The 17,212-nt window shown below is 42.7% G+C and overlaps 1 protein-coding gene across 3 annotated transcripts in view; it reads left to right on the top strand.

Moving 5' to 3' along the window:
* Positions 1-17,212, top strand: part of map1aa (microtubule-associated protein 1Aa) — a 61,272-nt gene that overhangs the window by 34,534 nt on the left and 9,526 nt on the right. For 2 of the 3 annotated variants that reach the window (XM_085408395.1, XM_085408406.1), the window contains 2 exons: positions 15,396-15,478; positions 17,003-17,143. In XM_085408395.1, the coding sequence (XP_085264521.1) occupies positions 15,396-15,478; positions 17,003-17,143 (224 nt within the window). Of the gene's footprint in view, positions 1-15,395; positions 15,479-17,002; positions 17,155-17,212 lie in introns of those variants that run through there. The other variant, XM_085408398.1, reaches the window with a different exon arrangement.

Here is a 17,212-nt window from a genome sequence, read left to right on the forward strand (position 1 = left end):
CAGACGACTGGTAGAGTCATATATCACAGATGGTTACTAGATTTTTAAAGGAATTTTTCGAGGCAGGTTACTGGTGTTGGTTGAGGATGGGGCTCTGAATGCTTTTCTAGTTTGTTGTTTGGACTAACCAAGATATCTGAAACTAGCATACAGTGGTGTTAAAAGGTGTTTGCCCCCTTCATGAGTTACTGAGTTTTTTGTAACTGTTTCAGATTATCAAAGAAATTGAAATATTAGAGTAAGATAACACATGTAAAGCCATATAATGACCCATCAAGGACTCATTTTAACCCTCGTCTCACATCTTCCCCGTGCTAACTTAGCCTGTGCTAAGGCTAACCAAAGATCTGTAGGTAGCCATGAAGTGATTATTGAAGGTCAGCAAGCTGGACTTTTGTCTCTGTTTTATCTTATGTCCAAAGCTATGCTGTAAATTTTTGTTTAATTTAAAAATACAGTAGAAACATTTTTATACATCAACTAGCTAGCTAGCTTACTGCTAACTTCTAACTCCATTTGACATCATAAACCTTTTTCATAAACTCCCGGACATTTGACTTTATTGTAAAACCTGGATTATACCCTGTTGCAGACACAGACAATGATAGCTGGAGATCCGACAGCCGAATCATTCCTGATATACATCTTTGAGGCATCCGAGCAGATTCTAGCGGAGTCACGGACGTGGAAAGTATAAAACCCACTCGACACATGGCAGAACAGCCATACTGATAATTCTTTGGAACTAAAATCTAGAATATTGTTTATTCTGATGGTATCTTGGTGCTTGTTTTCCTATTAGGAATGAGAACTCAGAATCAGATATGGCTAGTGATATCAAAATTAACAGAAGCATTAACATTATTTGCAGATAAGGAAAGGTTCAACTCAGAGCAGCCGGGGTGTGTTTTTCTGTTGAAAACACTTTTAAAATGTTGAGTCATTCAAATTAAAACATGGCCAAAGTTAAAAAATGAGGATTTTTGTGATGATTATAATGTGATAATAGTTAGATAAACAGAAGAGATAACGATAGCTGGGGTTAATGTTAGGCTCGACTGTACCATCAGTGGTCCTGATGTGTTTGCTGATGAACCCATTGTGACTGTTGTGACATATACAGAAACCTAAGTTTGAGCACAATTTCCCTTTGAGCTCCACATGAGGGAACCTGTGACCACGAGGAGCATTAGGAGGTGGTCAGAGGAGGCCTTAGCGGAACTACAGGGCTGTTTCGAGGTGACCGACTGGGAAACACTCTGTGAGCCTCACACCGAGGACATCAATAGGCTTACTGAGTGTATCACAGACTACATAACTTTCTGCACCGACTCCATTGTTCCAGCTCAGACTGTTCATTGTTACCCAAATAACAAGCCGTGGGTGACTAAGGACATCAAAGCCCTCCTCAACGACAAGAAGAGGGCTTTCAGAGGGGGCAATAAAGAAGAGGTGAGGAAGGTCCAGGTGTTACTAAAGGACAAGATCAGAGAGGCTAAGGATAATTACAGCAGGAAGCTGGAGTGGAAACTCCAGTAGAACAGCATGAGAGAGGTGTGGAGGGGCATGAAGACCATCACTGGATTCAGGCCAACCAACAGCAGGGCAGCTGAGGGAGGTGAGAACAGAGCCGACGAGTTGAATCTGTTTTTCAATAGATTCGACACCACAGTGTCTGCTCACACCCCCACAACCTCACCTGTGGTCAGCCTGGAATCCAGAGCCACACCACTGTGCCAGCCTCTTCTTCACATGGCGCTGTTGCCTCCTGTGAGATTTCTGAAACCCCCCCATCACTTTTGGTCAAGACTAGGTTCAGATGCAAATGAGGAGACTTCACTCAGGCAAGTCTGCTGGACCAGACGGAGTGAGTCCCCTCGTCCCCAAGGCCTGTGCCCCCCAGCTGTGTGGAGTCTTTCATAAACTGTTTATGCTGAGTCTGAGTCTGCAGAGGGTCCCGGTGATGTGGAAGACATCATGCCTCGTCCCTGTACCAAAGACGCCACGTTCCAGTGGCCCCCAGGATTACAGGCCCGTGGCACTGACCTCCCACATCATGAAGACCCTGGAAAGGCTCATCCTGGACCAGCTGCGACCCATAGTAAGACCACATCTGGATCCCCTTCAGTTCGCTTATCAGCCTCGTCTCGGAACTGAGGACGCCATCATCTACCTGCTCAATCGTGTCTACACCCATCTGGACCAGCCGACGAGCACTGTGAGGGTCATGTTTTTTGACTTTTCTAGTGCTTTCAATACCATCAGGCCGACCCTCCTGGGTGATAAGTTAGCAGCGATGCAGGTGGATGCTTCTCTGGTGTCCTGGATTGTTGATTACCTGACAGGAAGACCACAATATGTACGTCTCCCACAGTGTGTTTCTGACAAGGTAATCAGCAACACAGGGGCACCACAGGGGACTGTCCTCTCCCCCTTCCTCTTCACCCTCTACACCACAGACTTCAGCCACTGCACAGAGACCTGCCATCTTCAGAAGTTTTCTGATGACTCTGCGGTGGTTGGATGCATCAGCAGGGATGATGAGACAGAGTACCGGGCTGTGGTCGACTCCTTTGTCACGTGGTGTGAACAGAATCATCTGCAGCTCAACGTGGCAAAGACCAAGGAACTGATCGTGGACTTCAGGAAGACCAGGAAACACTTGACCCCTGTTTCAATCCAGGGGGTCAGTGTTGACATTGTGGAGGACTATAAATACCTTGGAGTACACATGGACAATAAACTGGACCGGGCTACAAACACCACAGCACTTTACAGAAAGGGCCAGAGTCGTCTCTATTTTTTGAGGCGACTGAGGTCCTTCAACATCTACCAGAAAATTCTCGGGATTTTCTACGAGTCTGTAGTGGCCAGTGCAATCCTCTATGCTGTTGCATGCTGGGGGAGCAGGCTGAGGGTCGCAGATGCCAACAGACTCGATAAACTGATCCGTAAGGCCAGTAATGTTGTGGGGACGGAGCTGGACTCCCTCAAGGTGGTGTCGGAGAGGCGGATGTTGTCCAAGATAAAGACAATGTTGGATAACACCTCCCACCCACTCCATGACATGCTGGTCAGTCACAGGAGCGCGCTCAGTGAGAGACTGAGATTACCGAAAAGCACCACTGAACGACACAGGAAATCATTCCTGCCTGTGGCTCCCTGTACAACGCATCCACTTAACACACTGTTTACTGCAACAGCTACACCCTTTTTGCACGTTCTTCCTTTTTCAGACATTTATTAATAAGTGACTTTATGTATATATATGCCTGTATATAATAATAATAATAATAATGGATTGGATTTATATAGCGCTTTTCTAGGCACCCAAAGCGCTTTACAATATATATTGTGCTATTCTTAGTTAGTGTATTGTCTGTCTTTGTTAATGCTTGTTTAGCACTGTAACAAAAGAGAATTTCTCCTAGGGATCAATAAAGTATTCTGATTCTGATGTTAGAGATGTGAAATAGAAAAACACATAAGAAGCGAAGTGGCACTGTTAGCTCACATCAGAAAGGTCGTGGGTTTGAATCCGCCATCTGGCCGGGACGTATATGTTTGCTTGTTTTGTCCGTACACTCTGGCTTCCTCCACAGAACAAAGACATATACTCACCTCCATCCCAGCTGGGATCATTTCCAGCCCCCCCACAACCCTCAGTTAGATAATAGCACTTAATCCATTCAGATTTATTTAGCAAGCTCCTTGAGGGCACCGACCCACCGCAGGATTCTGTGCAGGACCCAGGTCGAGAGCAGAGTATAAGATGAAGGTTGATATTGGCCTGTCCCACCTGTACCTTGATGCATTGCAGCCATTACACTGAAAGAAAAAAAGGAAATGCATAACAAGTTTGCCTTGGCACAGTGTGGAGGTACACCAGGCTACCAATTCACTGCGAGGTTCCAACTGTTCCCCCAAATTTGGGATAAACAGGTGACAGACTTCTCAGCTGTGTAATTCAGTCAGTTAGAGATGTTCAGCAGTCTCAGGAGCTTGGAAAGAAACAGATGACCTGGATGACTGAGAACATACACAGATGTTCAGCAGTGTTAATTAAATAAAAGACTGAAAAACAGTTTCCTTCACAGCTGCATGCTGAATGTGAGCAAACAAAGCTCTAAGAGGCTCACAGTGATTCAGCCAGGATTATTAAACTGTTCGAATGCCTGTGGTGAGTTCAATTAAAGACTTGAAATTCAGAAAGTGTTGCAGTTCAAATGTTTATAGATCTATTTTGGTAGATTTCATGTCAATAAAATACGTGCACGGTTGTGGATCTCTTGGAAATCAAAGAGCCTACATTCTCCCTTATTCATACTGAAAATGATATAAAACAAGAATAGAAATATGATCTTTCATTGTTCTTTCAGCACCAGTTGGCGAAAATGCGATGCTCATGATGCTCCTGCTTTGGTGCTTTTACACTCTGCTTGCTTGATCAGCAGCTGAGCAAATGCAGATTGTTCACAGGTTTGACATTATGTGAAAAGCTGGAGCACATGTGTTTACTGAGCAGACATGACACTAGCTGTTAGTTTGCTCCTGACTACGACTTGAACATGTCGATGGATTATCTCTGACCCTCCGTGCATCCTTATAACATTAAGGCATGTCATTTTCTCCTTGAGTGCTGCCCCCCACCCTCACTAACCTTCCCTTTCCAGCAGGGAAAGGACCCATTAATAGCCAGTGTCAGCTCCTTCACGTTTTCAAGGTTGAGGAGCATCTTTTGTGCTAAATATAGATTCTCGTGGCCGAACCGCCTACATGGTTATTATACTGCTGATGCTCTGTCACTGGCTTTTACCTCCTATACTGTGTAATGCTGCTTGCATGCTAGCGTGCAATGCGAGCCTCCCCTCCCTCTCACAGAAATGCTGCAATGCGTCTCCCTCAGCCAAGACTGGGTCAGTGTAACTCAGCAGCAGGAGCCAGTGAAGCGTGCCCATAGCAACAGTAAGACTTGTGGCTGTGGATTTTTTTTTTGGCAATATTGTTGTGATTGTACATGAGAAAGATGTAGGATTGAACCCCCACCCCTCTGTCATCAGGGCTTTAGTTAGTGGCAGTGAAGAAAAAACCCAGTGTGGAAAACAGAGGGCGGAGCTGAGGATGTTAAGGATTGTTGCTGCAAATGTTGAAAGCAGGACATTATATTATCACCAGCACTTTGCTCCATTCTGACACATTTCACTCAGTTTTGTCGCAGTGTTTGATGCAGATGTAATGTAATAATAAGTGTTTCAGTTCGGTCGTCACCCCGACCATAGTTCAGGGAGCGACTGTGGTTCAGGGGGTTGGGAAGCTTATCTTGTAACCGGAAGGTTGCCGGTTCGATCGAGCTCTGTCTGTCCTGGTCGTTGTGTCCTTGGGCAAGACACTTCACCTACTGGTGTTGGCCAGAGGGGCCGATGGCGCGATATGGCAGCCTCGCTTCTGTCAGTCTGCCCCAGGGCAGCTGTGGCTACAACTGTAGCTGCCTCCACCAGTGTGTGAATGTGAGAGTGAATGAATAGTGGAATTGTAAAGCGCTTTGAGGGTCTCGAAAAGCGCTATATAAATGCAATCCATTATTATTATTTCATCTCTTCATCTTCAAACCTTTAGCCTGTTGATGGGACACAACAGATAAACAGTACCCACTCATATCACCGAATGCCATTTTATTTGCAGATATTAGTAAAGAAGGTTGATATTGACTCTATATTCATGCAGTGCTTTGATGTATGAGCCTGTATGTTCCCAACCAATTACATTTCCAGCAGTCTCAGCTGATATACATGTAGCTGTGTTAGAAAATGCTAACTTGCTAACACGATAACATGTCCTAGCATGACAGCATGTTAGCATATCTGGGTTTTGGAACAAACTCTGAAAAAAGCCTTCTGCTACTCTCAGCTGTACACTGACTTCATTTACAGAACTACAAACTGTTCTCTAACTTTCACTCTTTTTACTTGTTTTGTGTTTAAATATTCTTTTTGATATGTGTGTAAATGCTCTGATGTCGATAGTGAGATTTCAGAAGTAAAAATCCCACCCATATTCTCCACAGAGACTTTGATTATGAGCTACAGTATAATGATGTAACTGTCCAGCGTTTCTTTGGGCTATGACTTTCTACCGTCATGTCCTTGGTTTAACAAAAAAAAAAAAATTATTAGCAGTTTCATGGAAAAGAACTAGTCTACTGACAAAAACTGAAACAGCAATATCTGTGACTGCATGGTGGAGGCTGCTGTAACCACAGATGTGTTTAAACCCATGACTGTGAGGTTACATGCAGAGCGTGAAGCTTCAGAAACCACAAGTCTACGTGGGCCGGGTCCTCAGAAGGTCGGGTAGGCCGGACGTAAACGGCTGTGAAATTGGATGGTCTAGCCTTCAGATTAGAATCACCGCTGTCTCGGTGGAGTTTAATAAACTCAGCCGTCTGCTCCTTGCTATCTAAAATATAACAGGACACTGGCGTAAATTCTCGACCATCTCACACTTCTGTTTAATCAGTTTTCTGTTTAACGTTTATTCAGCTGTATGAAAACCACCCAGGGGATTAGATAAAATAAAACTTTATTAATCTAATCTAATAACTTTAATCTGAGCCAAACCGAACAAATAAAACACTGAAAAAAGCTGAAAACAGCTGAAACAATAACATTTTTAGGTTATCTAAGTGACTTATTACATTTAACCTGAGTAGTGAAAGTCCGCAGTGATCTGAAAATGATGTGCTGGGAGTTTGCTGTTCTCGGCAGCTCGAATGACCCTCGAGCTCCCGGCTAGCTATCGAGCTGGTGGGTAACGGACGTTGGAGCACTTTTGCAAATATGTGATATCTTGATAAACCAAACAGATATTTGAAGTTTACACAGCTACATTCTCGCCTGAAAAGTTTATTTTGTGACCCAGAAAGAGTAATAAGAGTAATATTAAAACTGAGTAGCGGCCGCCATTGTTGGAAACTGGAAATCGGCTGGGCCGCGCTATGAATTCTTGGATAAGATAAGATAAGATAACCTTTATTAGTCCCACACAAATTTGTTTTGTCACAGCAGGAAGTGGACAGTGCAAAAGTTATGAGGCAAAAATTAGAATACAATAAGAATAAATACAGTACACAACTGTACAGAATAGAATAAAATAAAATACTATATACAGTAGAATAAAATAAAATAAATATACAATAAGATAAAAATAGAATACAAATACAAATACTATATACAACTGAGTAAAAATACAACGATGATATGATAGGATATGAACAGCCTTCGTCATGTCGCTGTGACGCAATTGGTCAGGAGGATGCAGCCCGTGAATTTGGACACCCCCTATAACTCGGCTCTTCTTTACACAACAAATCTGTTCATGGTGACGATTCACCTCATAGCTGGTTATCCTTGTTGGAGGATTGTCTGGAATGTCAGTGGAGAAAATGAATCTGAGCTCTGGAAGCAGAACGCTTAAAAAAGCTCTGATGTGACTTGTATAGTTTATGTAAAGCACTTTGAACCTCATTGTCATTGAAATGCTCTTAAATTCCTTGAAGATGGCGGCTTGAAGTAAAGTTGTACCAGAGAGTGCTAGCACGCCAGTTCGCTGATTTTACACTGATAACCCACAATTAAAGCTACAACACGGATATTAACTATTTGTAAGTCTGGGATGTGCATCAGCAACTACCTTTTGAAACAGTCCGACAACATGCCGCAAAGGAAAGCTGTAGTGTCTGACACCACGGAGGGCCCCAACCTACAGAGCAGAGAAGCTAATGAGAGGACTAGCATGGGAGCCGACGCGCTGTTGGATATTAGATCCGAACCAGCGGTCCGCGAGGTGATCCGGGAAGTAACTGTGAACCTCACTAAAGTTATTGAAGATAAACTTGGACGGTCTCTGCTTTTACAAGCACAAGGAAAGCAGCTGGAGGACCACGAGACACGGATAAAGGAAGCGGAGGCCCGGATCTCAGTTTTGGAGGATGCCACCAACCCGGCGCTGGATAAGCTCCAGTCACTGGAGAAACGGGTAAAGGAGCTAGCGGAGCACGCTGATGATTTGGAAAATAGAGGGAGGAGGAAAAATATTCGTATTATTGGTCTCCCGGAGGGCGCAGAAGTTAGCGACCCTATCAGTTTTTTTTTTTGAGTGCTGGCTGCCTGAGCTTCTCAATATCAAAACAAAAGCAGGTCGAGTTAAAGTGGAAAGAGCGCAGCGCACAGCAGCGCAGCACGCAGCAGCGCAAGCCCCGTCCTCTGGACAGAGAGCATGTCCTGCACTGGTGAGACTGCACAACTATCAAGACAAACAGCGGATTATGAACGCAGCATGGGCGATGAGCAGGGACAACCAGCCCTTGAAGCACGGGAATGCCACAGTGATGATTTTCCAGGATTACTCAAAAAATAAATGGCTGGGCCAGCGTTGCACATCGCAAATTAGCTCGCATAGACACATTAGTTGTGCCTCTTCTTAATGACGGTATCTTAGCTAACAACCCCAACTGCCAGATTCAACTTGTAATTGGCTAAAAAAAACTTAGCTTACTGGTGAGAGGGACGTTGCTTGCTGGCAGTTTTTTCAAGCAATGCTGAAATTTCCACATTCCAACACTTCAAATGCTTCAGCAGCTGTCGGCTCAGCGCAGCATCAGCACCGTGGAAATACACGGATACATCTGTAGACTAGAGACAGAATTCACAATGTGTTTTCGGGACTTTCAGGTGTATGGACCAATGTTTTCTTTTCTCATTGAACCAGAAAGCTTTAATGAGCAGCTGGATTTGTCTTGCATTAACTGGCTGAGTTAATGCCAGTTAATGCAACATCAAAATGCAGCTGATTGAACTGAAAAGCTCGACTCTGTGGGGGTCAAAGTTTGCGAAAGCAGCTGGAATCCACAGCTGTGCGTGTTCATGGAGCTGCATGTTCACCTGCTGGACATCACTACCTGACAAGTTTAACTGTCTTCAGAACATTGCAGAGGCCTTATTGACAGTTTTTGGCTCTACATATCTGTGTGAGCAGATTTTCTCTCACACGAGTCCTCAGGTAGCCGTCTGAATGCTGGACACTCGGAGACCTGTGTCTCTGAGTGGGAGACCAGAGATCACATTAACATGTGTATCTCTGTATTAACAAACATGCCATATTGGCTCAGTTTATTTTTCTTATCATTGTTTTGAGGAGACCATAGATAGCATTTGTCTTTTTATTTTTTTGTTTCAAAATAGCTGATAACTATTCGCTGATAGCTGCCAACATCTGCAAACAAATATAATCTATAAAGTTGTTCTATATAGTGTGTAACTGTTAATATAGTGTGTTATTAAATTTATTGCTACTGCAGTCATATGGCACATTGACTTCTGAGGAAATTTTAGATGGCACTCATCATCAGAAAAGTTGCCGACCCCTGGTATAAGGGATACCGATAGTGAAATGTGTTTTATACGGAGAAGAAATTGCCATTATGAATATTTACTGTCCCCCTGGTCACCCAGGAGACTTTTTGATTACAGCCTTCACAAAATTTGTGGACTTAAATGTTAGAGACTCATTCATTGGAGGGGACTTTAACTGTCATTTAAACCCAATTTTGGATAAATCTCCTCAGGGTAAACTGTCTCTCTCACCTCAAGCCAAGACCCTCGTTACCTTATGTAGGGAACTGGATTATGTTGAGGTGTGGAGAGCACAGCATTCAGCAAATAAGGAATTTACCCTTTTCTCTAAAGTACATACTTGTTATACAAGAATTACTACTTCTTCGTCCCAAACCTTATTTTACCATCAGATCTAGCTTGATTGGTAACATAGTCATAGACCATGCGGCAGTTTTCATTCATCCGGTCGTTAAGTGATGACGTGACGAATCCTACTTCCGAGCCTAAAGTAGTCTGCATTTCATATGGCTTTTGTGTTGTTAACATGTTTAATGTTATGTATTTTCTTCTATTTAATCTCAAAAAGCTCCTAAAACAGTCAGTGATCACTGTTGACCTCCCTCGGCTTTTATTACCGCTAATCATTTATTTAAGCTCAGTTTTTAAAACCTTAGGATGTAACTACAGCCCAGCCCATGCAGCAGTATATGAATGACTAACCTCGTATTATGGATGGATTATCTCAGTTGTTCTCCTGGCTGAAGTTTGGTCCTTTTACAGCATCCTGCCATGCGATTACATTTGTTCCTGACCACCGAGAACACTCACGTTAACTTTTATCGAGTGGGAAAAAAGTTAGCTTGTTTATATTATGCTAACATAGCTGTGTCGCTAGCGGTCACGTAGCACATCATTATATACCAGCTAGCCAAAGTTCAGTAACCCTACAAACGTCACTGCTGTTTAGTTTTCTGTCTTCATTTATGTTGGAAGTGATAACAGAGCTGTACGTTTAAATTTTTTTCCAAAACCCCGCAGTCAGGACATGCTATATTGTATTTAGATAGAAGCTAGCGATAACATGCAAATTTTGCAGAAAAAAAGTAACGCAGCCTCAGCTGCAAAAGAAAGGGAGCATGCATGGCAAAACATAGCCGACAGAGTCAATGCGTGAGTGTTAATTTAAACACTGATCTAGGGATTTCCACCCATTTAACACGTTATTTTATTATATTTTATTTCATTTTTTATTTCATACATTTTATTTTGTGATGTGATGTGAGCGCAGGTGCAACCCAACAGGCCCCAAACGTTCCTGGCAGCAAGTAAAAATGAAATATAAAAATGTAGTCCAAACAGGTATGGTGTAATTGTATTATGAGCCATAGTGCTTGGTCTGTTTGTCCGATGTAAATCAATTGCAGTTAGAGGCTACATTAATTTCCCCTCTGTAAGCACTTATTGAAATTATCTGAGCACATTACAAGTACATATTTGCTTACTCTGTATGCTCAAATGCGACCCGTTATAGCCAACAGAAAAAAAGCGGAGGCCCGAAAAACAGGTGGGGGTCCTCCACCACCACCACTCACAGAGGCTGAGCAGTTGGCTTCCACATTTGTGATAATGTTGGCAGCATCACATATGATCTTCACAGTGCAGAGAACACAAATTAGCATCCATTACTATAATGAAATAATTTGTTAGTTTGAAATGCTACAGGGAGCTATGTACCTGTACATTAATGCTGTGGAAAGACTTCCTGTTCACATAGTCTCCTTCATTTACTGAAGGAGCAATGATTGGAATGTGAGTGCCATCTATACAGCCAATCACGCCTGGGAACCGTGGGAATAAATGTAAAATTTAAGTAGTAGTTCAAATATCACCACATCATGAATTAAGTTTCGTTCATCCTGATACCTGCAATTTTGTGGAATCCCTCTTTGATAAATCGTGTGGGTCTATGACCGGGGAACACCACAAACGAGTACAGGAGACGTTTCAGTGCAACTGTAACATTCCTGACTGCCCGACAGACGGTAGCCTTGGAAACGTGCTCAGCGTCACCAATATTATACAGAAAGCTCCCGTTTGCAAAAAACCGAAGTGCAATACAAATAATATGTACAGAACTGAGAGGATGTCCGCGATGTGTCACATGAGCAATATTAGGCCTGAGGATGTTATTCAAATAAATTATAGATTGTGCTGAAAAACGGTAACGTTCACACAGGAAATCATCAGGAAATGATAAAATGCGCTCTAATCACTCTCTCCCGGCGGAGAGCTCTGTGGAGAATTTGGGCTTCAACATCTACTGGCTCTTCAAGGAAGGAGCACGCCATGTCTGACACTTCCTACAGTCAGGTTTCCGACAAAGAGGCGGAGAAAGTCAGGGTTAGTTGAAGTAAACCTGCTAGGGGGCAGGTTAGCTTCACGGAGTGTGTCGTCATAGTAACTCACTCGGAATTAATCTAAACTTGCTTTGTGAAACCGAAAACCCAGAGTTTTCGTTAACTCAGGGTATACTTACTCAGAGTTTGCACTAAACTGGCTTCCTGAAATAGGGCCCTGGTGTGGTGATTTCCCTTGATGCCGAGAAAGCATTTGACTGTGTCGAATGGTCTTACCTGACTTTTTACACTACACCAATTCGGTTTCAGTGGAAACTTTATAAAACTGGATTAAGTTACTTTATAACAATTCCTGCTCTGCAGTTCTCACAAACAGGTTTCGGTCCTCCAACTTCCAGATACTGAAGGGAACCAGACAAGGCTGTCCCCGCTCCCCTTTGCTCTTTGCCTTAGAGCCACTGGCAGAGGCAGTACGAGCTCAGGCAGACATACATGGTCTATCCATAGGACAAAGACAGCACAAGATACGCTGATGATGTACTTGTTGTGTTGACTCGGCTGGAATCATCAATCCCCTCTCTGGTTGAAACTATTAATAAGTTTAGTGAAATCTCAGGCTATAAAATTAATTATAAAATTAATATAAAACGATAAAATTAAGCAATGCCATTGGGCAGTCTGAAACAAAAACCGGGCCCCGTCTTCATTTCCCTTCACTTGGTCCCCACAGGACTTTACGTATCTGGGAATTAGGGTCACACCCGCCTTCGACCAGATGTATAAAAGTAACTTTACAATAGGGGGGTAAAGTCCTGGCTCGGTCGTATCGCTCTTCTGAAAATGAACATTATACCCAGGCTACTTTACCCAATACAGATGGTGCCGACCCTCTTCCCACACAAAACTATCCAAACTCTAAATGGCTGGTTTAGCTCCTTTGTTTGGGCAGGGAGGAAACCTCGTCTTAAAATATCCACGTTATGTCTTCCATCCTCAAAGGGGGGCTTTGATTTCCCAGATATAAGGAAGTATCAGCTGAGCACCCATATGCGTATAGCTGCCGATTGGGTACAACAGCCTTCTCCTGTCTGGTTGGATATTGAGAGCTCTATGTCCAGCTTCCCTTTGAAAAATTTGCTTTTTGTGGGAAAACTCAAGACCTTAAGGATGTTCTGTAGCAACCTACTTACATTATCTACTGTTAGAGCTTGGCGAATGGTTCAAAAACTAGAAGGAAGGTCTCACCTAACATCTCTTTTCACTCCGTTATCCGATTATCCTCTCTTTTTGCCTGGAACCACCGACCCCGGCTTTTGGAACTGGGCTGCGAATGGTATTTCTACCTTTTCTGACTGAATGGACGGGTCTAACTTTTATGTCCTTTGACCAGCTAATCGATAAATACAACATTCATAGGACTTATTTACAAGTGAGGGACCACATCCAAAGGGCTACAACAATACTTACTAATCAAACCGTCTCTAACTGTGAAAAGCAGATATTTCAGCCAAATCTTAGAACCTCTATAAAAATTTGTTATGGCCTGTTAACAGAATTTGGGGTCATGGACACAACTTATTTGGGAAAAGGAATTACATATAGAGATTAGTGACGAGGTATGGGACGAAGTCTGGGAGAATGCTAAATCTCTGAGGGTCTGTAATAAAGTAAAGGCAATCCAAATTAAAATTTTACACAGCGCTCGCATTTCACCTTCTCAACGCCATAAATACAATTCAGACCTTTCTCCGCTGTGCCCTAAATAGGGATGGGTATCGTTTAGGTTTTATCCGATACCGGTGCCAAACCGGTACTTTTGAAACGGTGCCAGTGCTTAAACCGGTGCTTAAAGAATGGAGAACACAAAATTGGTCCAAAAACCTCTCATGTTCAGCTGGGTTTTTTTGTAAAAAGATAACAATGTTAGCCTTTTCTGCAGCTATAGGGGATTTATGGCATCACTCTTGGCTGGAAGCAGTGCTTAAACAATGGAAAAAACAAACTTTGTCCAAAAACCTCTCATGTTTAACTGTTTTCCACTTTTTCTTTGGTCATTTTAGCCTTTTTGGCCAGGGTGAAGGGAGTATCTGCCATCAAACAAGAAGACAGCCGCATGTAGCTATGATGATGTTTGCTAGTTCACCTTACATGCATTAATGTAATAACGTGGTTAGCCTACTCAACGTAAATTACACGAACAACATTAAGCTACTCACGCAGAGAAGAACGGCTGCTGCTGCATCATCATCCGTCATCATTTCTGCTACACTGGCAGGGCTAGGGGCCAGGACTCTCCTCTTCGTGTTTTTGGGGGATGTTGCTAACTCCGGGTCCGATAACAGGCAACCCACCCACAGTAGATGCGCTCGGTGTGAGGTCTCGCAGCAAGCTATCAAATACGGCGCATTTCTCGGCTTTTAAAAAAACGCTATGCGTCGCCAGGTGTTTCATCGGATTTGAGGTGTTACCTCCTTTGACAGCATCACAGTATCAGCTTAAAGCACTTGTTGCAGGCTGCTGAGTTTGCATATTTTGCTGTGAAGTACAGCCAGACTTTTGACCGCTTTGCCTTGGTCATTTTTAATCTGTAGCTCTGCTCTAAAAGAACGTACGTACCTGGCCCCGCCTACTATCCTCGGAAACGTAAAATGATTGGCTAGAATCTAAAGTGTATCACAGCTCAGGAAAAAAAAGCACCGAAATAAAGCACTGAAATGTGCGCTGCTTTTCGGTCTGGTTACTACCGTTTATGTCAGAACCGGTGCCATCATGGCACCGGATACCGGTACCCATCCCTAGCCCTAAATGTAAAATAGAGGTGGGCAACCTCACGCACTGTCTATGGTCCTGCCGGAAAATACAACAATTTTGGTTTGTCATAAAGTGTGAACTGGATAAGATCTTCACCACTGACACTGAATGCAACCCATTGTGTATGCTACTTTGAGTGGCAAACGACACAATCAGGGGGAAGTTTGGAAAGCAGCTCTACGCACTGTTTACATTCTGTGCAAGGAAATGTGTCCTTTTGAACTGGATCACGGATACGGCCCCATCTAAGAGTCAGTGGCACCGGACGGTACTGGAATATATGTCACTAGATTTCTTAATATGCAAGTTACATAGTAGGGACAAAAAGTTTAATAAAATATGGGACCCATTTATGGCGTATGCCGGTTTGGATATTTCTGCTATTTTCTCACAGGCCCTGGTATAATGCAAGCATGTCACTGCTATTTTACATATGTGTATTGTTAATTGTATCTCATAATCAAAGTGTCTGGATTTTCCATTTATTTATTTGTATTCTTGAGCCGGGTTGTTTGTTTTATTTTGTTTTGTCTATTTTGTTTTGTCCTGTTATGTTGGTTTTGTTTTGTTTAATGATGGTGTCAGTATAAAGTTTAAAACTCAATAAATACATGGAAATGCTCTTAAATATTAACTTGCATTGCCATGCTTATCATCCAGAGTTACGGATGCTCTACAGTCCTAATATTTACTTGACAGAGGTACATGTGAGACTCTGCATTTGTACTGTACCAGAAATTCTAATCTGTTTGGCTTTAATCAGCTGATGGTTTGCTTCTTGTTCCCGCCTGGTCATCAGAAGACCTTTTAAGTTTTTATGTATCTGTTCCTGCAGGCCAGAGAATTCTCCAGTATCAGAGTGATGTCCTCCAGACAGTTGTGTTGGTGAACCCATCAGAGGAAACTGCTGTTTCAGAGGTGAGTCACATTCAGAGAGCATACAGGAAACGAGTGCGTGGCGATGATCAAAGTGTTTGGTTCCTATTTGGAAAAGTTTTTTCATTTAAGTCACACTGAGGAGTTCTGGGCCAAAGTGTTCAATGTGATCTGAACTCAGTTTGTCTTATGAAGACCGTAGCAATACCTGCTGTTCACCAGGGATCCCAGAGTTGGAGGTCCATGCCTGTCCCAGGCTTCTCTGATTAGCATCAGTACACTTTGTCAGCTGAAGGACCACAGTGTGAGTCACAGACAGTGTGTTCATGTTATCTGTCTTTGACTGCAGATAACAACTTTCATACTAGTTTTGTTTACACAGGTCGACCTCATAGCTTTAATTAGTCACTATAAACATTTAATTAGTCCTTCACGAGTAACTTGCATCTGTAGATCAATGTGGAACTACTGCCAAGTCTACATCTACAGGACTGAAACAGCTGGTCCCTCAAGCTGCCCAAGAAACTCACAGTTTTGTGTGTTTATTCTCCTTTTAATCATTTTCCTTAGGCCTCCGGAATCTCAGCTTCTCAGCTACTTATGACTAAATCGAGACTTTAAATGTGCCTAAAATGGGTCCTGTTTGTCGCAGAAATAGAAAATACTTTTTCAAACATTCTATTTTGGGTGTTAAGTGACAGGCGCTCATTTTTAAACTGCTATATTTAGATTTGTAAAAAGGAGCAGGAGTTTTTGCAGCCTGACTGACCTTTTTTTCTTAAACTCATTTTGTTAGAGCAGCTATTTTGATTGGACATATTTAGCGTTCCATTCATCACACAGAGGACAAACTGCAGCTATTTTACTCATTTCCAGCTCCATGTAGGCTACTCTGTTCTACATTTAAGCAGCTTTGTATGATGACTTGTTAGCTCCATAGACAAAAAGGAATAATATTGAATATATTTTATATCAATTATTCACAAAAAGAAAAATATCCATTTATTAAGAAAATAAAGAACATTTAATTACTTTGTAATCGTCCTGCCTGAATTGCTTAACAAACATCTGTAAAGCATTTTTCTTTCCTTTGCTTATCAGCAGCAGTTGGCCCTGGTAGTCCAGGAGCACAGCAGTCATCTGGCTATCCGTTACTTATGAAAGAAAAAGAAAACAAGGAGCCTTTTGTGCACAAGTAGATTGTGTTTCTGGTACAGGCTAGGCCGTGACACACCCTTTCAGTTCATCCTAAAGGTGCCGTTTTAGGTCCTGTCCCTTTAAGGCTAGCTTTCCTTTCCCCCCCCCCCCCCCCCCGTGTCTGATTAGCTGCTTTTCACACACAGAAAGTTGGAATTGCAGGTACATGTGGGATAAAATGATCCTATAAGTGTTTGGATGTCTGCAGCTTTGAATCAGTCCATCACATGTTTGGGTACTGAAAGATTTTTCATCATCCTTATGTGCTGCCATTTGACTATTTTGTTTGTATTTCTGGTAGATTATTGATGATATAGTATTCTAAATATATCAGTTGTTGTTACAGTCGTATTACTATCCTCTGCCTAGACTCGCTCACTGATCACCGACTCTGCTGCAAATAAGTTGCTGATCCTGAGCGGCCAGAGCTCTGAGCAAGGTGGTGACATCCAACTGCAAAGTGGAGCCTTCACCTGGCAACATTTCTCCGACATCATCTCCAACCCTGAAGTAAGCTGCACGTGCGTTCACTCTAAATACTTTGTTTCAGTGTATGCGTGTATAGATCAACGTGGAACT

This window comes from Rhamphochromis longiceps, linkage group LG1 (genome assembly GCF_057381845.1).
Source record: "Rhamphochromis longiceps isolate RC_006_pf linkage group LG1, R_longiceps_female_GT1.1, whole genome shotgun sequence".
In the NCBI taxonomy this organism is placed as follows: domain Eukaryota; kingdom Metazoa; phylum Chordata; class Actinopteri; order Cichliformes; family Cichlidae; genus Rhamphochromis; species Rhamphochromis longiceps.